This window comes from Bufo gargarizans, chromosome 10 (genome assembly GCF_014858855.1).
Source record: "Bufo gargarizans isolate SCDJY-AF-19 chromosome 10, ASM1485885v1, whole genome shotgun sequence".
Taxonomy (NCBI): domain Eukaryota; kingdom Metazoa; phylum Chordata; class Amphibia; order Anura; family Bufonidae; genus Bufo; species Bufo gargarizans.
This window is the reverse complement of record NC_058089.1, coordinates 19,322,866-19,347,837: the sequence shown is the minus strand read 5'-3', so window position 1 is coordinate 19,347,837 and position 24,972 is coordinate 19,322,866. Positions and strand designations below refer to the sequence as shown.

Sequence of the window (24,972 nt, the reverse complement as noted above, 5' to 3'; positions counted from 1 at the left end):
AGAGAGGTTAGTTGCACATGCACTCGGCTGCTCCATTCAATTCTAAGGGAGTTCTGGAGATAGGGGAGTACGGCACTTGCCCGACCGGCCTCTCCGTTTATGTCAGGGGGCTGCAGGAGGTATGGGCCCCATTCTCATCATCCGTGGGGGTCCCAGCGGTAGGACCACCACAAATCTAATAGTTATACCCTATTCTGTGGATAGGGGATAACTTCTAACAAGCGGAATACCCCTTTAATGGTATATGTTAGCCTCTCATTGGTGGTTGTCACAGGCTATGTCTTTATATAAATATCAGCTTACACCAGTTTATTATTCCTACTGGTTCCATATATAATCGTTGTGGCGTCCTTTCAAAAGTAACATATAGATCTGTCACCTCCATGTTTTATTAAATACTTGTATTCCTTGTGAAATTACAATTCCGGCACATCCCTTTTTAGAACTTTGGGTTGTGTTGCCTCTGTTATTCCTCCAGGAAATGTATGAATAAATTGGGGTGTGTCCCTCTTGAACAGTCCATCTCAGTGTGCAGAAACACGTCCCACTGGCAAGGAAAATAACACCCACTTGTTAAAGTATTTTTAGTTTGTTTCCAGGAGGAATAACAGAGGAACAAAATAACTAATTTCTAAGAAAGATTCTTTAGGATGATTATTTCCTGGGAAATATGAGGAGTTACTAAACCAGGCACGTCAAAGGAGCAGACGGGTCCACTTTAAGTAAAGCAAATAGCAAAGTGGGCTTAAATATTTCAGAAAAAAGCACCAAGTAGCATTTTCAAGCCCTGTGGAACGTCAGCCACGGTAAAGCACCTGGTCAATCCAGGGCGGTGTACATCGGGCCTTGTGGACTGTGGTTGTCACAGACAGGTGTCCTTGAGGCCCATAGCAACCAATCAGAATCCATGTTTCTTTTTTACAGTGCAGGTTAGACGATGTAAGCTGGAACCTGATTGGTTGCTAAGGGCACTTCCTTGGAGACAGTGCAGGTACATGAGGCGCAGTACTCTTTCAATACAGATATACATTCTGAACACGTGCTGTCTAAACCCATACACACGTACACGTCACATGTGTCTCGACATACGTGTCCCCATGTCACGTGTCTTCAAACTTCTGATACACAACTCTGTCACGTGCGTACAGCCATTTGCTTGCACTGTCTTTATAGAAATTTTATAGGCGTCAAGTATCGATAGCGCCTTTCGTATGTCACCTCAGTTCTTGTCTCAGTACAGCGACATGCAAGGACTCCACATCCCCCCCCCTGTCCCTCATTTAGTTCGCTCCCGCTCTCACGTTCGTACATTGTGGCCTGTTCCATTTGCAGTGTGTATAGGGGGGGGGGGAGAGCACAGTCCTAGCTTCTTGATTATGCACGGTTGGGGTTAGGGGGCGGAGCCAAGTAGAGGGAAAGTTATTGGGGAAGTTATATGGTGGCATAACTCTTGCTGGCCTTGGCGGGCATACACACACCCAGTTCACAAGCCCCACAGGGCGCAGACGCAGAGAGGAGCACAAGCCTCCAGCTCAACTTTTATATATTTTTTTCCACCATTTTGGCGGCTTCCTGCTCCCGCGAGTGCTTAGTCCATGCACAGAACATGTTTCCGTGTTAGAAATCCGTAGCTACTCCAGATAGATATCTTCTGTGGGACACGTGTACTCCACATACTCTTTGTAAAACTGCTGGAAGGCTCTCCTATAGGAAAAAACATAAATCAATACAAGAGTCAGCTTTTTTCCCCCATAAAACAGCGTCACCCCTTTAAATACTTTCCATACATCGCATAGCCTGTTATCTCCCCTGATTTCAGTCAATTATCTAGTCATCCCAACATCTGTGTTGGCAAATTTGGGGTATTTAAGCCCCAGAATGCCCACCTCTTGGTGGGGTTTATATAAACCCGACCCATTTTTGTGCCGGAACAAGATACATTTTTGGGATTGTGTGGGATTACATAATTACCAACATTGTAGCTGGTAAATTTAGGGCATGTATGCCCTGGAGCGCCCCCCCAAACCCACCCAATAAATCCAATTTATGGGCGGGGCTTTCATAAACCCCACCCATTTGTTTGCGTCGGAACAAGACACATTTTTGGGGATTGTCTGGGATCACATACTTACCATTGTATTCAGTATATTTGGGGCATGTATGCTATGGAAACGCCCCCAAACTCCCCCCAGAAACACCTATTAACATTAACCCCACCCATTTTCAGACCAAATTTGCCAGGACTGTTTTCTGAAAATTTGGGACAATCCTGGCAAATTCAGGACCGTTGGCAACTATGGTCATACATGTGTTTTTGTTTCAAATATGGAAGCAATTATAAGGATTTCAGCTAGGGGGCGCACATTTAGGCTGTGAATTTTAATACAAGTCCCATCAGTGAGAATTGGAGGACCCCCCGAGCGTCCCCCTTTCCATTTAGTATAGGGAACAAAGGAAATTCTTTTACAATACACGGAGGGCTTTTGGAAGCCCCTGAGATCTGAGGGCCCCTGGGGTAACTGTCCTTGTTGCCCTCCTTGACTGCCAGTCCTGTAGGAAATCTAGACACTTACCCGACAGACTCTGCCAGGGGTTTGGTAGATTCCTCCGAGACAAATACATGACAAGCAAACCGATGGTCTGAAGGATGCTTGGAGATAAAACCGAAATATCTGGAGAAAGGAGATAAGACGGGTGAGGCAGGAGATTGAGGAGGAGAAGAAGCGAAGGCCTGAGATTCTGCATTCTGAAGCCCCACACTTTACTTACTTGCTGTTCTTGGGGTGGTACCCACAGAACGAGATGTTCTTTAACTGGAAGAAATGGCTGCACGTGTTCACCTGTTGGGAGAGGTTGATAGGAAAACCTTCTGAGAAGTGATGAGCACATTAAATACAGTGAGGAGACCCTGGGCTAGCTTGCACCTTTCAGACTGTCATGACCAGGGTCGGACTGGACCACCAGAGTATCAGAGGATCCTCCAGTGGACCCAAGCTCTGACAATAATGGAATCCTAATAAAACTGGCACCTAAAGGGCATCTGTCGGAAGATTTGTACCTATGACACTGGCTGACCTGTTACATGTGCACTTGGCAGCTGAAGGCATCTGTGTTGGTCCCATGTTCATATGTGCCGGCATTGCTGAGATAAAGGATGTTTTGATATTTGCAAATGAGCCTCTAGGAGCAACGTGGGCGTTACCATTACACCTAGAGGCTCTGCTCTCTGCAACTGCTGCATCCTGCAGCAATGCGGGCACATATGAACATGGGACCAACACAGGTCAGCCAGTGTCATAGGGACAAACCTGCTGACAGATGCCCTTTAAGGTCCTATATACACAAGGGGGGGGGGGGGGGGGCCCTCAGAATCATCACTGTGTGCACTATCCTACTATTGTGACATCACTGTGTGCATTTCCTCCACTACTGTGGCATCACTGTGTGCATTATCCTACTATTGTGACATCATTGTGCATTATACCATTATTATGATATCACTGTGTGCATATCTCACCGTCGTGACATCACTCCATGCATTTTACCACTACTGTGACAAAACTGTGTGCCTTATTCCCAGGGGTGGGATTCAAATTTTTAACAACAGGTTCCATACTCACGTAGCATCATAACACATGTTTACATATACATACACCATATATATGCAACACACATACACATAAATACACCATATATACACTACACATACACCATATATATGCAACACACATACACATAAATACACCATATATACACTACACATACACCATATATACACTACACACACATACACCATATATACACTACACACACACACACACACCATATATACACTACACACACACACCATATATACACTACACACACATACACCATATATACACTACACACACATACACCATATATACACTACACACATACACCATATATACACTACACACACATACACCATATATACACTATACACACATACCACGCAACTTTTAAAAAGCCTAAGGAGCTAAACTATGGAATGCAAGCGCTCGTCTCCAGCACCAGATCGGGATTCAGCCGGTAACATGGTTCTCCGATCCGACTGTAATTTTAACAACCGGATGTGGAGAACCTTAGGGAACCGGCCGAATACTATTGCCTGCTTATTCCACTATCATGACATCACTGTGAGCATTATCCCACTATTGTGACATCACTGTGTGCATATCTAACTATTGTGACATCACTGTGAGCATTATCCCACTATTGTGATATCACTGTGTGCATATCTAACTATTGTGACATCACTGTGAGCATTATCCCACTATTGTGATATCACTGTGTGCATATCTAACTATTGTGGCATCACTGTGTGCATTATCCCTGTGCATTAATTGGGTTATCAATCCAAGTTTTGCTATATCGTTATTTGTTTTTAGGCTACTTTCACACTAGCGTTTTTACTGGGTCCAGCAGGGTTCAGCAAAAACGCTTCCGTTACTGATAATACAACCGTCTGCATCCGTTATGAACTGATCCGGTTGTATTATCTTTAACATATTTTTAACATTGCCAAGACGGATCCGTCATTAACTCTATTGAAAGTCAATGGGGGACGGATCCGTTTTCTAATGTGGCAGATTGTGCCAGAGAAAACTGATCCGTCCCCATTGACTTGCATTGACTTTGCAAAGCAAACTACAACATGTTGCGGTTTGCTCTCCGGTCTGGGAACGAAACGAAACAGAACGTAATGCATTTTGGAGCGTTCCGTTCTATTCAGTTCAGTTTTGTCCCCATTGACGATGAATGGGGACAAAACTGAAACATTTTTTTCCGGTATTGAGCCCCTATGATGGAAATCAATACCAGAAAACTTTAACGCTAGAGTGAAAGTACCCTTTACCCTGGCGGCTTGGGGACAGTTATGCCAGACCACAGAGCCATCACTAGGCTTTTTCTTAACCGGAAGAAGACTTTTTTTTTTTCTAGCCCTGTATCAAAATACCCTGGCCACTGCCCCTTCCCTGTGGCACCCAGCTATGCCCTGGTCATACCTAGTCCAAACCAAAAAGTCTAGTTAAATAATCATTCTCTAAATCCCCCCTAAAATACGGTCCGGTCACCTTGTTTTGGGGTCTGTGTGGACAGATCTCTGTATATGCTGCATAAACTTCTATAAAGTAATGGAGGAGCTGGAGCAGATGAACGGATAAAGTACAGGAGGGCACAATACCTGGCTGTGGTCATGAGGGTCTTCCCCATGTACTGCGATCTTTAGCCCCCGCAGGCTGATCTCCAGTACACAGCTAGATGGCGGGTTTGACAGCACAGTAAGGCGACGAGACATAGCAATCTGAAATAAAAGGATGACGTCAGCAGAGAGAGATAACAATGAAAACATTTTGTCCTAGAAATGGCAGAGATGGAAAGTAATTAAATACGGAATATATGAGCTAATCCGCCATGTTAAAAACAGGTTTTGGGCTCCCTGGCCCTGGCTCATAATCTTGGTACAGTGACTAATTTCTAGGGCTCATGCACACAACCCTAGGTATTTTGCGGTCCGCAAAACACGGAACTGCAAAAAATACAGATGAAATCCGTGTGCATTCAGTATTTTGTGGAACGGAACAGCTGGCCCCTAATAAAACAGTCCTATCCTTGTCCGTAATGCGGACAATAATATTAGGGATCGACCGATATTGATTTTTTAGAGCCGATACCAATAATCTGTGAACTTTCAGGCCGATAGCCAATAATTTATACCAATATTTTATATCTCATAATCTATATTATATTAGTTGGTAGTCACTGAGGTGGTGGAAATTGGCATTTGGCACTAGTATATTATAAATGTAAATTATAAATTAATAAAGCCCCCTTAGTTGGTAGTCAATTTATAATATACTAGTGCCAAATGCCAATTTCCACCACCTCAGTGACTACCAACTAATATAATATAGATTATGAGATATAAAATATTGGTATAAATTATTGGCTATCGGCCTGAAAGTTCACAGATCCTTACTGACTTTATTAACCCTTATCAGACCTCAGATCAGATCTTTATTAACCCCTATCAGACCTCAGATCAGACCTTTATTAACCCCTATCAGACCTCAGGTGAATAAAATAAAAAACTCCTCACCTCTCCTGTGCCGCGGCTGCTCTTCATCTCCGGGTCCGGCGTCTCGCTCCCCTGTGTTCTCCAGCCCGCGCTGCACTGTCACCTGGCAGCGTGCAGTGTCAGGTCATAGTGCGCGCACTACGTCCTGACGCTGTACGGGGTCAGGACAGTGCAGCGTGGGCCCCATCAAAGAAGATCAGGGAGGGTGAGTATCGGAAGTGCTTGCTGCGCTTCTTCCCCGATCCCGGCACCTGATGCATACTAGTACCTGATGCATACTAGTATTCGCTTTATATGCATTATCGGTATATAGGCAAGGTTAGATGCCGATAATGTACAAAATCCTGAATTTCGGCCAAAATCCTGAACTTCCGATAATTGGTCGATCCCTAAATAATATGACAAGTTCTATTTTTTTGTAAAAACGGACATACGGAAACGAGAAAAAAAACTCCCAGGCTGTGAGCACTGTGCTGCGATTGGACAGCGCTACAGCCTGGTAGAAGAAACGCCCAGGGAGAAACAGGGCAGTCTCCTCCCAGTATAACCAATTCAGCGAAAATACCGGGGGACATAGCGGAAGAACGGAGCAGCGCCCCGGAATAATAATGAAGTGAGTTCCCGGGGCGCCGCTCTACACAGCCTGATAGTTATCTTACAATGTTTGGACCAATTAAAGGTCCTCTTTTAGTGCATAGAAATACATTTTTAGATATTCCTCTTTGGTGCCAGTAGGTGGCAGCACTGCATGCGCTGTGCAAGAAAAAGAAAGACCCTCCCAACATGACAACATACTGGAAAGCAGAGGCCATGCACATTACCGTATTAAGGCTCATGCACACGACCGTATGTATTTTGCTGTCCGCAAAAATCGGTTCCATAAAAAATAAGGATGACGTCTGTGTGCACTCTGTATTTTTAATAAATAATAATAATTCCGTATTTTGTGGAACGGAGCAGCTGGCCCCTAATAGAACAGTACTATCCTTGTCCGAACAATACAGACAATAATAGGAAATGTTCTATTTTTTTGCAGAACGGAAAAACAGACATACGGATACAAAATACACACAGAATAACTTCCGTTTTTTTCTGCGGACCCATTGAAATTAATGGTTTCGCATACGGTCCGCAAAAACCCCGGAATGGACACGGAAAGAAAATACGTTCATGTGCATGAGGGCTTACGGACAATATCCGGGTGTGTATACCGTCAGATGGCCAGAATGGATAGATCTTTTCTTTAGAAATCAATAGGCTCATTGCAAAGAAAATCAGAACACCAAAGGTACTCTAGACCCCATAGGCATGTTAAAACAATATGCTGGTTGCCCAAAATTATCAATAATAGCATATCATTAAAGTCTGATTGCTGGGGATTCGGGAAGGGGGTTAAGCTTTTAATTGTTGCAGATTTTAGGTTAACTGTCCCTTTAAGAAGAGTGGACCCTCTCACCTTTTGCATGGCAGTGCAGAGGACATCAGTCCCTTTGTGATACGGAACTTGCACTGACCCAAGAAACTTCACCCAAAACTGATCCAACCAATCTGAAGCCCGGGTTTCTGCAAGGAAATACAAACCGCTGAATATTTTAAAGTAGACCAATATCCCTTTATATAGAAATACATGACTGCTGAAATATTAAATTGCATCTGTCAGCAGTTTTGTACCTATGACACTGGCTGATCTGTTACATGTTCACTTGGCAGCTGAAGGCATCTGTGTTGGTCCCATGTTCATACGTGCTCGCATTGCTGAGGTTCTAATATATGCAAATGAGCCTCTAGGAGCAACGGGGGCGTTGTCATTACACCTAGAGGCTCTGCTCTCTCTGCAATGCGGGCACATATGAACATGGGACCAACACAGAGTCCTTTAGCTGCGAATCTCCCATGTAACAGGTCAGCCAGTGTCATAGGTACAAATCTGCTGACAGAGGCCTTAAAGGGAACCTGTCACCGGGATTTTGATGTATAGAGCTGAGGACATGGGTTGCTAGATCGCCACTAGCACATCCGCAATACCCAGTCCCCATAGCTCTGTGTGCTTTTATTGTGTAAAAAAAACAACGATTTGATACATATGCAAATTGTATGAGAGATGAGTCAGGGACAGGACTCATCTCAGATTAATTTGCATATGTATCAAATAGTTTTTTTTTTACACAATAAAAGCACACAGAGCTATGGGGACTGGGTATTGCGGATGTGCTAGCGGCCATCTAGCAACCCATGTCCTCAGCTCTATACCCAAAATCCAGGTGACAGGTTCCCTTTAAACTAAGACCTACTGTATTTAAAGGCGATGCCAATCTTCACAACTAATTTTAGGTAAAACCATTTTAGTTGTCTCAATGAATCTAAAATTAAAAATGAAGTAACTTCACAAGGGCACATTCACATCACCGTTTAGCTTTCCGTTCTTCTGATCCGTCAGAAGCAAAGAGAGAGGAAAAAAAACAGGATCCTGTTGCATCAGTTAGGCCTCTTGCACACAAACGTATTTTCATTCCGTGTCTATTCCGTTTTTTTTGCAGACCTTAGGGCCCGTTCACACGAACGTGTGCTGCCCGTTGCCATATTGTGGACCGCATTATACGGGCACCGTTCCATGGCCATTCCGCATCACGGATGAGGACCCATTCACTTCATTGGGTCCGCAAATCCGGATATGGAAAACGGAACACTACAGAAGCACTACGTAGTGCTTTCTGGGGTTCCGTTCCGTGCTTCCGCACCGCAAAAAGATAGTAGTTGCTCTATCTTTTTGCGGAACGTTAGGATCGCGGACCCATTCAAGTGAATGGGTCTGCGATCCCCATGCGCCTGCCCCACCAACGGTGCCGGTGCATTGCGGACCGCAATTTTTATGTGTACGAGCCCAATTCATTTCAATGGGTCCGCAAAAAAAACAGAATGTACTCCGTTTGCATTCCGTTTCCGTATTTTTGTTCTGCAAAAAAATAGAACATGTCCTATTATTGTCCGCATTACGGACAAGGATAGTAATGTTCTATGAAGGGTCAGCTGTTCCGTTCCGCAAAATACGGAATGCGTGCGGATGTCATCCTTATTTTTTTGCAGATCAGTTTTTTGCGGACCGCAAAATACATGCGGTCGTGTGCTAGAGGCCTTATGCATAGGATTGCATAGGATCCGTTTTTTTTAGATGGAAACAAAAGTACTGCATAAAGTTTTTTCCCGTGTAAAAAACGGATCTCTGACAGAAATGGCTCAAACGAATGACAACTGATGCAACAGGAACAGTTTTTTTACTGGACCCTGTTTTTTTTTCTCTTTCTCTTCTTCTGACGGATCAGAAGAGCAGAAAGCTAAACGCTGATGTGAATGCACCCTAAGGCTGGGTTCACACCTGAGCGTTCTGAAACAAGCGCTCTGTATGCGCGATTGTACGGGCGTTTACAATCGCGCATACAGAGACAGGCGTGCGCACATTGTCGCGCGTTCCCGAATATCTATGTGCGGGAACGCGCGACAAACGCCCAAAAAAAAGCTCAAGCACTTGTTTGAGCGTCGGGCGTTTTACAGCGCGATCGTACGCGCTGTAAAACGCCCAGGTGAGAACCATTCCCATAGGGAATCATTGGTTCTTGCCTGTTGTGCGTTTTACAGCGCGTAGGAACGCGCTGTAAAACGCTCAGGTGTGAACCCAGCCTAAATTAACAATTGGCTATCATTTTATGTCTACAGCTCTGTACAATGCAATGCATCTCCATGGTAACAGACTACAAACAAATCATCTGATCCTGCAGTCATACTGTTTTCCATCTGTTTCCAATTTTCTGCCAAGTTGCATTCAGAAGGCTACAAAGAAATAAGGGACTGCTGGAAGAATGTATTAGACTGCTGGAAGAAAGTATTAGACTGCTGGAAGAAAGTATTAATCTGGGATTGTTTGCCGCCTGTTACCATGGAGACGCATAAATTTGCATTGGAACCGAATAAATAAAACAACAGAATGAACACCAGCGACTTGTTCTGACGGACAAGATTATGATACTTGCATATTGTGTTAAGTACCTATAGCTGTTCAAAAGCCTGTGAGTCCTCCTAACCCCGCCCACACACATAGATTGACAGCGCTCTGTATGCAAAAGCCCTATGTGAGCAGGGTTAGGAGGACTCTTAGGCTTTCCATATGAGTCCTGGCGGTATTTAAACAGCTTTTTACATGGAAATACTGGATTGACACATAGAAAACTATATATCCCTGAGATCAGCAACTCCTCCTCCAACCAGTGCTCTCCTCACATAAGAGTCCTATTGAAGATTATAGTTACAAGGAAAGACTGGTGGAGGACAAAGCTCATAGATCTCCACTAATACAGGAGGAAACTGCGTTAGAAAAGCAAAGACAAAAAAAAACACTAAATAGGGGCAGGAGGGTCTATCACTACTTCATCTCAGCACATTTTTTCTCTCCTCAATTTTAATTTTTATCAATGTTGTTCTTTTTACCATGGAAAAGGGGATGAGATCAACCTGAGATGGGGATGCTGTGGATGTGAACCCATCCTACCAACTAACCAATTAGACTTTGGGCTATCTCTAAAGGCGTCATCCTGGCAGTCCCCTAGTTTTCACCCTTTATCCCCTATACAGGGATCTGGTCCTTGCTGCAGGGGAGCCACCAGGCCTCTAGCTCCTGAGATGGTCTCGGGGTATGTGGCTGACACACGGGGTTCAGAGATACTAGTGTGAAGCAGGCAGGGCAGGCTGCATACAAACATATCTAAGAAACAAGTCCAAGGTCAGGGCAGGAGGCAATGGGTCAATACGAGAAACAGGCTAAGGTCAGGGCAGTAGCGGAGAATCAGAGTTGGTTATGAAGCAGAGCTCAGGCATCCTTCCCTTGGGGAAAGTGCCTTAAATACCCAGGGACCGAGGGCGCACATGTGCACCCTATAGTATGGCTTAGGACGACCATTGAGGAAGTGCAACAGGCGCCCCACCTCAGGGCCTCTATATCACGTCCCAGGTGTAGTATAAATGCCAAGTTGTGTAGTGCGGCCTAAATGTCTCGTTATGTGCCATGGTGCTCCTACCTGGATACTGCTGGACCCTAGACTTTGGCTCTGAAGCAAATAATAGGGGGTATAATTCAGGGATTGGAAAGAATAACTTGAGTCCAGACCTTGAGATGAAGTTCAATGGCAGCTTTACATTGAATAAATGTTTCAGGCTTTGTCTTGGTTGCAGCAGGCTTTAGCATTAAACTGGCAGGCAAACTCACCTCTGCTCTATCCTTCTCTCACTCTGCTGTACTCCTTTACGCTGCACTTCACTTTTTAGTCTGACTTATCGTCAGCCAAGGAATAGGTTAGAATCCTGACAGGCTCCAACATGGAGTCTCAATCAGAACACACCAGAACAAACCAGAACTCCCTACCTCCTTCTGGTAGCAAGCAGGACTGGCCCACTTCTGATCAAAGTGGGGGGGAGAAAGGTATGGTCAGTTCAATTCTATCTAAGATAGCTCTGCCAGAAACAGCCGCCACCTGCTGGTGAACCAGGTAAATTACATTTATAACAGTTACACAACAATATTGTAATTGCACCATATAAAGGACCTGGATAGAAATACACAGATGACATTCAGGTTAGACCATTAGAGATTGTAGCAGGGTGCACTAATAAGGCAGGTGGCTGGGACTGCCACTAGTAGGAGACCACAAGCAGAGGCCAGCAGAGTAAGAAGCGTGGCATCCTTGACAACAAGGACCAGCAGGGGCAGCGGCAGACACAGGACGCCAGCGCAACAGATGCCCTCTCTGATGGCCTTATAGCACCTGTAGGGGTGACCTTGGTGGTCCACATGACCTTGTATACAAGATACAATAGGAATGAATTCATAAATGGCTGCAGACTCCAGACAGAGGGAACATTGGTACCAAACACATTAACACCAGTGCTTTTGTGACAACCAGTGGAGACTGGCACCCATACCTGACAGGAGATCGGGATCCTTAGCCACCTGAACTGCATAGTAGGCAGGAAAGATGCCGCGCTCCCCGGTTCTCATGTTATAAGCTTCATACCAGTAATCTTCAGCCTTAACCTCCACTAGCAGCGGGTCCTCTGCCTCCAGTTCCAGTTCCCCGGGGTGACGAGGCATGAATCTGCCATTGAAGGGATAATTAATGGGATGCAACTAAAACACAAGATCTGGTAGCATTTAATTAGCAAACACGTTGTTCAAAGCAACTCAGCACAGCAAACCTGTCCAAGAATATATTAGGTAATTCCTTATATAGCAATTCCCATTATAGAAGAATTATTCTCCTAGTTGGGCTGGAGTCCCTTGGGTCCACCAGAAGACATGATCCTCCATCAACGCAAAACATGTGCACTTTTAATTGCATTGTAATCTTTGCTATCATCGCACACACAGGACATATTAATAAGATCTAGGTAGAGATGAGAGAATAGATCCGTCCCCCCCCTAACAAGTTCTACATCTCAAAGGGGCTGTCCCCGCTGCTGACGAAGCTTCCTCCTGCCTTTTGATTCACGGGTCCGGACATCTTGCCCGGCTCTGACAATCTTATGCCTGAGCCGCAGCTTCACTTTTGAAGCAGCTACTGTTCATGCGCTGCTACCTAGAAGTGTAGCGGCACATGCACAATCACTATTCCAGCCTCAGAAGCAGAGTCTTTGCGCTTGAGCAGCAGCGCAGGCATGAGATTGTTAGTGCCTGGGAAGATGTCCGTCCTTGTCAATCAAGAGGCGGGGGGAAACTTTGTCAGCCCCTCGCAGGTGAAGAACTCCTTACGATGAGCAAACCTATTCGCATGAATCGATTCTCTGATCTCTAGATCCATCCCGTAAGAAATAGACCCTAGGGCTGTGATGGCTAACCTCCGGCACTCCGGCTGTGGTAAAACCACAACTCCCAAGATGCACACTTGCTTGGCTGTTCTCAGAATTCCACAGAAATGAATGGAGCATGCTGGGAGTCGTAGTTTCACTACAGCTGGAGTGACGGAGGTTAGCCATCACTGCCCTAGAGGCTTCAAAGTCATGTCTTCTGCTGGATCCTTTGGTCCCACCTGAGGATCCCATGATATTTTGGAGGACCAGTCTGACCTTCGGTCACGTTCATGATTAATATTAGGTATCAGCGAAGTCACCTGAACACGGCTCGATGGGTCTGTTCTCGCTCTTCCCCGTTTATCAGGCACGAAAACAAGCCAAAGGAATCTGCACCGAAAAAGATAACAAACTAGAAATCATTACACCTTGTATCCCCCCTTCCCCAAAACCTGAAGGAATCAGCAACGAACCCAACAAGCACTGACACATGAAGACATACATGCACAGCAAGCCCCAGATCAGGTATTATTATATAGGATGGATTAGACCAGTGTGCCTCCAGCTGTTGCAAAACTACAACTCCCAGCATGCCTGGACAGCCTTTGGCTGTGCGGGCATGCTGGGAGTTGTAGTTTTGCAACAGCTGGAGGCACACTGGTTGGGAAACACAGGATTAGATACCATTCTGGATCTTTGATGGAAAAACCAGAACAGAAAGGCTTTGGAATTTCAGAGTCGGGATGTCATTTATAATTTCTGGTAGGTGGTGGGGCTATATTACTTCTTATAATATATGCCTTAGCTGCTGCAGAACTTCTTTTTGAACACTAAAGCTGGCCATACACATCCCATAGCTGTTTCTCCAATACACGTGCATGCTTGGCTCAGCTGAGAGTGTATGTGTTCTGAATGGAAGGAGAGGAGTAAGCTGCTGCCAGATCCCACTGGTGGAGGGTTATCTAACTTGAGAGGACAGGATCCTTTTTATCCCCAACATAGGCTGAAATATCAACATAAGTTAGATGGTCGGCACCTGGGCGTGGCTTACCTGGGAAAAGGGGTGTGACTTTTCAGGAAAGGGGTGTTGCTTACAGGGGTTGTCCTATGAAAAATATTCTACATTTTTTAAACCAGCACCTGGATCTGAATACTTTTGTAACGGCATGTAACTAAAAATGTAGTAAAGCCACGTATCTGTATAGCGCCACCTGCTGTTTGTTCTTTTCCTTATTTTTCTGTCCACTTCACTGAGGTTGACGCACATCCTCAGCTCTATCCTTCCATTGCCAAAACATGGACCTTCTTTGAGGAGCTGTGATAGTTAGAGAGAGAAAGCTGCAGCAGAAAGAACAGAACCCCTAAACCAGGCATGTCCAAACTTCAGCCCTTCAGCTGTTGCAAAACTACAACTCCCAGCATGCCTGGATAGCTTACAGCTATTAGGGAATGCTGGGAGTTGTAGTTTTGCAACAGCTGGAGGGCCGCAGTTTTGACATGCCTGCCCTAAACTGTTATAGGGAGACAGCTGAGGAATAAAGGACACACTTCCTGAGCTGTGATAGGGAGAGAGCTGGGGCAGAAAGGACACACCTCCTGAGCTGTGATAGGGAGAGAGCTGGGGAATAAAGGACACACCTCCTGAGCTGTGATAGGGAGAGAGCTGGGGAAGAGAGGACACACCTCCTGAGCTGTGATAGGGAGAGAGCTGGGGAAGAAAGGACACACCTCCTGAGCTGTGATAGGGGGAGAGCTGGGGAAGAAAGGACACACCTCCTGAGCTGTGATAGGGAGAGAGCTGGGGAAGAAAGGACACACCTCCTGAGCTGTGATAGGGAGAGAGCTGGGGAAGAAAGGACACACCTCCTGAGCTGTGATAGGGAGAGAGCTGGGGAAGAAAGGACACACCTCCTGAGCTGTGATAGGGAGAGAGCTGGGGAAGAAAGGACACACCTCCTGAGCTGTGATAGGGAGAGAGCTGCAGCATAAATGGCACTCCCCTGAGCTGTGATTGGGAGAGCCGCAGTAGAAAGGACATGTCCCCTCAACTGTGATAGGGATAGAGCTGTAGCCGAAAGGGCACACCCCCTGAGAAAGGACACACCCCTAAGCTGTCAGCTTGAAATGAATCTGGCAGAGCAAATTGGAGCAATGAATGGGTTTATTTCTGGATCCATGTGAGGTACAGGGTTGGTTCTAGCTTCATTAGAAAGAGAGTGTACTATACATGTACTATATGAGGACTGATTTTCATTTTTTTTCAGTAATCATGGGACAACCCCTTTAACTCGACAACTGTGTGGCAAAGTTGCCCCAGAATTCTGGCAAAAATCGTAGTGTAAAGTGGAAGAGTGCGGAAGAGTGCCTGCCGGATCCAGCAAAACATATGCAAACTGATGGCATTTGTAAGACTGATCAGGATCCTGATCAGTCACAAAAATGCATTGAAAGGCCAGATCCGTCTTTCCGGTGTCATCCGGAAAAATGGATCCGACATCCGATATTTTTTTTCACCTTTTTTTCGGTCTGCGCATGAACGGATCCAGCACTAGCACTAATACATTCCTATGGAAAAAAATGCCGGATCTGGCATTCAGGCAAGTCTTCAGTTTTCTTGGCTGGAGATAAAACCGTAGCATGCTGCGCTTTTATTTTTGTCCTGATCAGAAAAAAAGTCTGAACTGAAGACATCCTGATGCATCCTGAACGGATTGCTCTTCATTCAGAATGCATAGGGATAAAACTGATCAGTTCTTTTCCGGTATTGAGCCCCTAAGACGGAACTCTATGCCGGAAAAGAATAACGCAAGTGTGAAAGTACCCTAAGAGCTCGTTCACACGACCGTATGGCTTTTTTAGTGTTTTGCGGGCCGTTTTTAACAGATCAGTTTTTACATTTTTTGTTTCAGTAGTGTTTCCGTTCCGTTTCTCAGTTTTTCTGTATGGCATATACAGTATACAGTAATTATAATTACATAGAAAAAATTGGGCTGGCCATAAAATTTTCAATAGATGGTTCCGCAAAAACGGAACGGATACGGAAGACATATGGAGTACATTCCGTATGTGCTCCGTTTTTTTTTTGCAGACCCATTGACTTGAATGGAGCCACGGAACGTGATTTGCAGGCAATAATAGGACATGTTCTATCTTTAAACGGAACGGAAAAACGGAAATACGGAAATGGAATGCACACTGAATACATTCCTTTTTTTTAAGGATCCAATAAAATGAATGTATCCATATACGGACCGTATACGGAACTAAAAAAAGGTTGTGTGAAGCCCGTGCTATGGACCGCAAATTGCGCTTCGCAACGCATGGGCACCGTCCGTGGGGCAGGCGCATGGGGATAGCAGACCCATTCACTTGAATGGGTCCTCAATCCTTCCGTTCTGCAAAAAGATACAGCAAGTTCTATCTTTTTGCGGTGCGGAAGCACGGAACGGAACCCCAGAAAGCACTCCGTAGTGCTTCCGTAGTGTTCCGTTTCTTGCTTCCGTTCCGCATCTCCGAATTTGCGGACCCATTGAAATGAATGGGTCCGCATCCATGATGCGGAATGGCCACTAACGGTGCCCGTGTATTGCGGATCTGCAAATGCAGTCCGCAATACGGCAACGGGAAGCACACATACGTGTGAACGAGCCCTAAAGGTGAGACACATTTATTATCCAGCATCTTATCAAGTCTAAGTTCACATTTTCCAAATCTTAGACAGTCAAACCTCCCCCACTGCTTTGGGCGCCATGCACTTAAATGAATGTCATAATACAGTTTTGTGCACGAGGCCCAAAGGACAGCGCCACGTCCACCTTTGAAATTAAACGCTTTCGTCCTTTCCAAAAGCATATGATGTTCTGCAGCAGCTGGGGCATCATATTATATAATACAGGGGTCAGCAACCTTCGGAACTCCAGCTGCTGTGAAACTACAATTCCCAGCATACACAGGCACTCCTCTTTTCTCATAACTCCAATGGAAGTGAAAGGAGGATGCTGGGAGTTGTAATTTCAGAACAGCTGGAGTGCTGAGCCCTGATATAATACATTGTGCGAACTGCAACTATTTTAGTTACATGCAGATTGGAATGCGGATTTTGCTGCAGATTTTACCTTCTGCATTGCAAATGTGGAAACCTGCATGATACATTTACACACAAGTCAATTTCTGTACGGATTCTGCACAGATCTTTTAGGTAGCATTTGTTTAAATCTCATCCTCTTTGCTATCTACCATCCTCTATCTAGCTATCATCCAGGGGCGGACTGGGAATTTAAAATGAACCTGGAAAAAAAATAAAAACTACAGTAAAAGTAGCCCCATGTATAAGGCAGGTCCAAACTGAATTAAACACAGGTAGATGGGGCCAGCAATACCACAGTGCAGCACAAAATACCGCCCCAGAAAAACCAAATACCACAGTGCAGCACAATACACTGCCACCCCCACCACCTTACCTGTATCACTGTCCTGGGGACCTGAATTCTGGAGGGCGCCTGCGGCCGCCGGGCAGGTGCTTAAGTGATGCTTCTAGCTTTAATTAAGGGCTCGTTCACACGACCGTTGGTGTCTCGTGCCCGTGCTGTGAACCACAAAATGTGGTCCGCAATGCACGGGCACCTTCCGTGGGGCAGGCGCATGGGGATCGCAGACCCATTCACTTGAATGGGTCCGCGATCCCTCCGTTCCGCAAAAAGATAGAGCATGTTCTATCTTTTTGCGGTGCAGAGGCACGGAACGGTACCCCAGAAAGTACTCCGTAGTGCTTCCGTAGGGTTCCGTTCCGCATCTCCGGATTTGCGGACCCATTGAAATGAATGGGTCCGCATCCGTGATGCGGAATGACAACGGAACGGTGCCCATGTATTGCAGATCCGCAAATGCGGTCCGCAATACGGTAGACCAACGGTCGTGTGAACGAGCCCTTATGCTGAGAACATCTGATAATTATGTACCTGGCTGGCGGCATGAAGAGGGCTCGAGCAGCCCCCTGGTCATCGGCCCACCGGGAAATGTACCCTGTAGGATCTATGGCCAGCCCACCCCACTACCATCTCATACCTATCTGTCTAAGGCCCCATGCACACTGCCGTGTTTCACAGCCGTGTGCGGGCCGTGGAACCGCGGCCTGGATCCCTCCTGAGAGCAGGAGCGCACGGCGTCACTGGTTGCTATGACGCCGTGCGCTCCCTGCTGCCGCCGCAATACAGTAATACACTGGTATGATCTATACCAGTGTATTACTGTACTGTGCCGGCAGCAGGGAGCGCACGGCGTCATAGCAACCAGTGACGCCGTGCGCTCCTGCTCTCAGGAGGGATCCAGGCCGCGGTTCCACGGCCCGCACACGGCTGTGAAACACGGCAGTGTGCATGGGGCCTAATACAGACACACAGACCGAAGCCTGTATTAGACAGGCAGTTAGACTGCCAGATCATCGCTAACGAGCATTCGTAGTAACACTCGTTAGCGATGATCTGGCAGTGTAATACTGCCTCAGATTACCCGATGAATGAGTAAACACAATTGGAATCTTTCAACAGGTTTAAAAATCCTTGTTTGCAGGCGGCGGATTGTGCTGTGTAATCACGCTCTGCTGCCGGCAAACAGTGATCAGTATGGGGATGAGCGACGGTGTAAGCAATCGCTCCTCCCTATACTGTGGAGGAGATCGCTGCATGTAATATCAGCGGTCTCCTCTGTTAACAAGCAGGCGATTGCCAGGAAGGAACACTTCCCTCCCCGACAATCGCCTGCTAATCTGCAGGTCTAATACAGCCTTAAGGCCTTATCCACACGACTGTGTCCGTATTGCGGTCCACAAACCACAGATCTGCAAACTATGGATACTTTCCGTGTGAACTGTGCATTTTTCTCACTCCTCATACTAGAAATATGGACAAGATGTTCTATAATTTGTGGAATGGACATTCGGATGACATCCATATGATGTCGGATTTTTTTTTTGCGGACCCATAGAAATGGATGGGTCTGTGTGCAATCTGCAAAAAATGCAGATCAGACACGGATGCAAAACACGGTCGTGTGCATGAGCCCAGGCTTGGACTGGCCCACAGGGGTACAGGTGAATCCCCGGTGGGCCCCTAGTCTCCCACGCCCTGCACATAACACCGTAGACTTACTGCACTACATACATACTATATTCAGTGTGCAGCACCTCAGCCAGCCTATGTTCATATAAAAAAAACTTGCTAGATTATTTATTATATTTGAATGTATCCGTACGGTGGGCCCCTAAAATGAATTTTACGGGTGGGCCCTAGGCATCCCAGTCCGACCCTGCATGAGCCCTAAGACTTCCTTGGGTATATATTCTTGCTAATGTAAAAGACACAGTTGGGCACATGTATGAAAGTATTGTCTGTGCAGAACTGCAATCATCTTAAACATTGAACGTGTCAAATGTATAGAATTTTTTTGCACCAGATTCTCTTGCCAAATTGTTCATGCAGCGGCAGACAGCGCACGAAGAATAATCTACAGGAAGTTCCTTATGTAAGAAACTAATATGAGGTCCTATCCAAAAATGGAGCGATAAGACATAAAATGCTAATTTACATACACTTGGCGCAGATGTCCCTCACAAGGTCAAGTGCCCGTACTTTAATACATGTGCCCGCCGTGTACACACATATGCACTGAAACGCGACAGGGCCACACACATGAAATATATTAGTAGATTAGAACAAATTAGCTCACACGTAAACTCACTCGTACAGCGTGACCGTCCATTCATGAAGACGTTGAGGAACTTTTTGGAGTAAGAGACATCGCCTTCTGGAGAAGAGGTGTCCGATAGGCACATAGACCTACGGACTCTGCTTCCCTCCCTCCCGGATGCCCCCACCTCTTCTTCCTCTTCCTCTTCATACTCCTCACCAATGGCTGACTCATACGGTGAGGACACACAGTTGTCGTACACGGTGCCGCTGTCGCTGTCGTCGCTGTACCCCGCGTAACACTGTCGCAGACTGACCAACTGTAGCTGCACGTTATCGTCAACCACTAATGTGTATTTGACAGAGTCATAAGATAAGCCACTGGTGTCCGAGCTGACCGATGACCTCTGAAGTCTACGAGGACCACCAACCCTTCCCGGACATCCAAGATACCCCACCCCATCTTCTCCTTCTTCTTCCTCCTCACTGATTGACAGCTGATGTCTGCCCCCATTGTTCGGACGGACATTAATGTCTGCGTCTGAGCTGACTGACATGCGGCAGGGTCCAGCCTGTGATACAAATGGTCTTTCAGGTTCTGGAGGGTCTGAGCACCTCTGAACGGGTGTCAGGAATATCTCTTCTGTAGGCTCCAGTCGTACATCTGTCTGGTAGCGTATGCGGTCTCTATGAAGATCCAAGCGTGACCTAGTAGAAGAACGTCCAGTAGTATCGTTGGCACTCTGGGTGGTGTTGTGACGTCTGCAGGGTGTATCGGTGGATGTGCCACGGTCCTGTGTCACAGCTGGCGGGTTCCCTTCATCACTGAGACACACATGTTCATTGGATGGGGTTGTCTCTCCTGTATAACAAGAGAACAGGTACATACATTATAAGGCCATAAAGGTATTACGTCATGAGATAGAACACACTTCATGCTCTATAGCAGGCCTCCAGCCTGGTGCATTTGCCATATTCCTGGATCATTACCATACTGACATGTCCTTTTCTTTCCTAGAAAGAGGAAAAGCTCATGTTAACCCCTTTTTGGTGCCTGCAGAGTGAGGAGACCTTCACAGGGTGACATCACTCTTGTGGAAACGTGAAAAACTGACATTGTCCCATACAATGTTATGGAGTCCCTGATTTTGGTTGACACTATCCTGGGGCACTGATTTTGGCTGACACTGTTATTGGGGCACTGACTGTGGCTGACACTAGTTGGTTGTAATAAGGACACTAATACTATAATAGGGACACTGGCAATGCTATGGGGGTCATGGCTGCGGCTGGCTGATACTGTTATTGGAGCCCTGACTGAGGATCACAATGTTATGGGGGTACTGACTGTAGTTCACACTGTTACTGGGCACTGACTGTGGCTCACTATGTTATAGGGACACTGACTCAATGATATTGTTATTGGTGCTCTTTTTATGGCTCACAATTATTTGCTGCACTGACTAGATGACACTGTTATTGGGGCACAGACTGTGGTTCACAATGTTATGGGGCAGTGACTGGCACTGTTATTGGGGCACAGACTGTGGTTCACAATGTTATGGGGCAGTGACTGACACCATTATTGGGGATCTGTGGTTCACAATGATTTGGGGCAGTGACTGATACGGTTATTGGGGACTGTGGTTCACAATGTTATGGGGCAGTGACTGACACCGTTATTGGGGACTGTGGTTCACAATGTTATGGGGCAGTGACTGATACGGTTATTGGGGACTGTGGTTCACAATGTTATGGGGCAGTGACTGATACGGTTATTGGGGACTGTGGTTCACAATGTTATGGGGCAGTGACTGACACCGTTATTGGGGACTGTGGTTCACAATGTTATGGGGCAGTGACTGATACGGGTATTGGGGACTGTGGTTCACAATGTTATGGGGCAGTGACTGGCACCGTTATTAGGGAACTGTGGTTTACAATGTTATGGGGCAGTGACTGGCACTGTTATTGGGGAACTGTGGTTCACAATGTTATGGGACAGTGACTGAAACTGTTATTGGGGGACTGTGGTTCACAATGTTATGGGGCAGTGACTGGCACCGTTATTGGGGAACTGTGGTTCACAATGTTATGGGGCAGTGACTGATACTGTTATTGGGGGACTGTGGTTTACAATGTTATGGGGCAGTGACTGGCACCGTTATTGGGAAACTGTGGTTCACAATGTTATGGGGCAGTGACTGACACTGTTATTGCGGGACTGTGGTTCACAATGTTATGGGGCAGTGACTGCCACTATTATTGGGGGACTGTGGTTCACAATGTTATGGGGCAGTGACTGCCACTGTTAATGGGGGGCTGTGGTTCACAATGTTATGGGGCAGTGACTGACATTGTTATTGGGGAACTGTGGTTCACAATGTTATGGGGCAGTGACTGCCACTGTTATTGGGGGACTGTGGTTCACAATGTTATGGGGCAGTGACTGCCACTGTTATTGGGGGACTGTGGTTCACAATGTTATGGGGCAGTGACTGCCACTATTATTGGGGGACTGTGGTTCACAATGTTATGGGGCAGTGACTGATACGGTTATTGGGGACTGTGGTTCACAATGTTATGGGGCAGTGACTGACACTGTTATTGGGGGACTGTGGTTCACAATGTTATGGGGCAGTGACTGATACTGTAAATGGGGGACTGTGGTTCACAATGTTATGGGGCAGTGACTGCCACTGTTATTGGGGGACTGTGGTTCACAATGTTATGGGGCAGTGACTGCCACTGTTATTGGGGAACTGTGGTTCACAATGTTATGGGGCAGTGACTGCCACTGTTATTGGGGAACTGTGGTTCACAATGTTATGGGGCAGTGACTGCCACTGTTATTGGGGGACTGTGGTTCACAATGTTATGGGGCAGTGACTGACACTGTTATTGGGGGACTGTGGTTCACAATGTTATGGGGCAGTGACTGCCACTGTTATTGGGGAACTGTGGTTCACAATGTTATGGGGCAGTGACTGACACTGGCAATGGGGAACTGTGGTTCACAATGTTATGGGGCAGTGACTGCCACTGTTATTGGGGGACTGTGGTTCACAATGTTATGGGGCAGTGACTGATACTGTAAATGGGGGACTGTGGTTCACAATGTTATGGGGCAGTGACTGCCACTGTTATTGGGGGACTGTGGTTCACAATGTTATGGGGCAGTGACTGGCACTGTTATTGGGGAACTGTGGTTCACAATGTTATGGGGCAGTGACTGCCACTGTTATTGGGGAACTGTGGTTCACAATGTTATGGGGCAGTGACTGACACTGGTAATGGGGAACTGTGGTTCACAATGTTATGGGGCAGTGACTGCCACTGTTATTGGGGGACTGTGGTTCACAATGTTATGGGGCAGTGACTGACACTGTTATTGGGGGACTGTGGTTCACAATGTTATGGGGCAGTGACTGACACTGTTATTGGGGAACTGATTGCAGCTCACAAAGTTGTGGGTTGCCGACTATGGCTGCCACTGACACCTGTCCCACTTAATGTGGCTCTCACTGTTAGGGGGACATTAGCTAACACTTTTGGGGGGTGTACTGACTGTTGTATTATGGGGGCACTGTCACTGGCTTTGCCATTATTCAGAGAGGCTGATTCTTTCTGTGATGGTGGAACCAACGAGGCATATTCTGTATAGAATAATGTCCAAGGTACTTCCATCGCCAACCCTTTTTTTTCTGGTTACAATATTTCTCTTTTTCAGATTTCCTTTCAATGAAAGGGTTCTGTAATTCTAGTATTATCTGAATGTTTGAGAACAGATAGGACACGCTGGCTCGTCTCTGTCTGGCATCAGTCAATATTAAAGGGAGCCATATGGAGCGCTATTTGCAAACACTACATGCTGTGGTATAAAATCCTGTCGAACACAAAATGCATCAACAATAACAAAAAACATGCAAACATTTTTACAAAACTAAATCGTCTCATGAAATTGCAAAAAAGCCCTGGGGCCAGATAGAAGAAAACGTCTCTGAAATCTGATGTAGTAATTCATAGATAACAAGGCAGAGTTCTGGGATAAATGGAATAGTGAGTGGAGTTTCCAGAATTGATAAAGGGGTTCTCTCACAGGAGCGCCGGTGCCTGTGGGAGTCCAGGGTGTCGGACCCCCAACCCATTTAATTCCTCACTGTTCATCTTCTAATATTTTCCCAGAATTCTGGGACAGATACAAATTGTAGAGATGGTGTAAGCTTAGACCGGCGGTCCATTAACTGGTCCGGGTCTGTATTGATGTGGCTTGGTGTTCCAGATCCGTGGATTTATTATCTGGCTGCCCAACTTCAACATCTGAGGGGTTGGGGGATGGAAGACGACCTTGATAAGGCAGGACGGATCACGCGAATCCTGGTAGGGGGTAAAAACTTGATAACAGCACTAGAGGATGGGTCACTGGATACAAAAGGGGGCGAACTTCCGATACTTCGAACAATTGATAAGGTATGGTGGAAAGCGAGGAAGGTGGCAGGGATACAGGGCTACACTAAATTTACCCTGATTTGGCCCAATCTCATGTATGCAGAATTGCATAAAGTATCTAATGTTCAGATCTGGGGACGCTATGGGCTTACACACATACACCAACTCTATGATGGAGTATGCTCACTTACAACGAGAGTTTCAACCCCCACACTCCCAATTTTACTTGTACTTGCAGCTTCGACATGCTATCAATTCCCAAGGAAGGTTGAATGAGATTAAGTTGGCCTCCAGACATCTGATCATAGATCTGGCAAGCTCAAAAGGTTCCACTAGCGGTGTCACTATAACAGCCTTATGGAATCACAACCTAAAAAGCAGCCTCTCCGATGGTATGACAAGTGGCGGACAGATATAAATGACTTATCGGAAGAGCAGTGGCACACAGTGGTAGCGGTGAGCGAAGCGCATAGAATGTCGCAGCTATTGTTGTTGCATAGAGTTTATAGAACACCGGCCCTTCTGAGAAAAATGGGATACCGATTAGAAGACCTATGTTCCAGATGTGGTGGTGCACCCAATGCTACGCTGATCCATCTAATGTGGAACTGCCCTAGGCTAAGGAGGTATTGGGAGGGAGTGGTAGCTATACTACAAAGAGTGTTTGAGGGTACCGCCAGGTTATGTGTACTGGGATGTGTTCAAATTCCATCATTATCTGCTGAACAAAAATTAGCGATTATTCGCATACTGTATCAAGCACGGAAGGTAATTGCGTACCACTGGGTGGATCAAGACCCTCCTAAAGTTAGGGAACTAGTGAGTAGGGTTCATATCTTACTGCAACTAGAAATATTTGTGTATCAGAAGAGAAATAACCTCAAAAAGTTTGAAAAGATATGGGGC

At 46.1% G+C, this 24,972-nt stretch overlaps 1 protein-coding gene across 1 annotated transcript in view; it reads right to left on the bottom strand.

The window, feature by feature from the left end:
* Positions 1-393: 393 nt before the first annotated feature.
* The window catches only part of MAPK8IP1 (mitogen-activated protein kinase 8 interacting protein 1), an 85,414-nt gene continuing 60,835 nt past the window's right edge, over positions 394-24,972 (bottom strand). The window contains 8 exon segments of the mRNA XM_044270190.1: positions 394-1,704; positions 2,574-2,672; positions 2,770-2,840; positions 5,210-5,329; positions 7,560-7,666; positions 12,071-12,243; positions 13,255-13,324; positions 19,670-20,479. Of these exon segments, the coding sequence (XP_044126125.1) occupies positions 1,632-1,704; positions 2,574-2,672; positions 2,770-2,840; positions 5,210-5,329; positions 7,560-7,666; positions 12,071-12,243; positions 13,255-13,324; positions 19,670-20,479 (1,523 nt within the window). The 3' untranslated portion in view covers positions 394-1,631.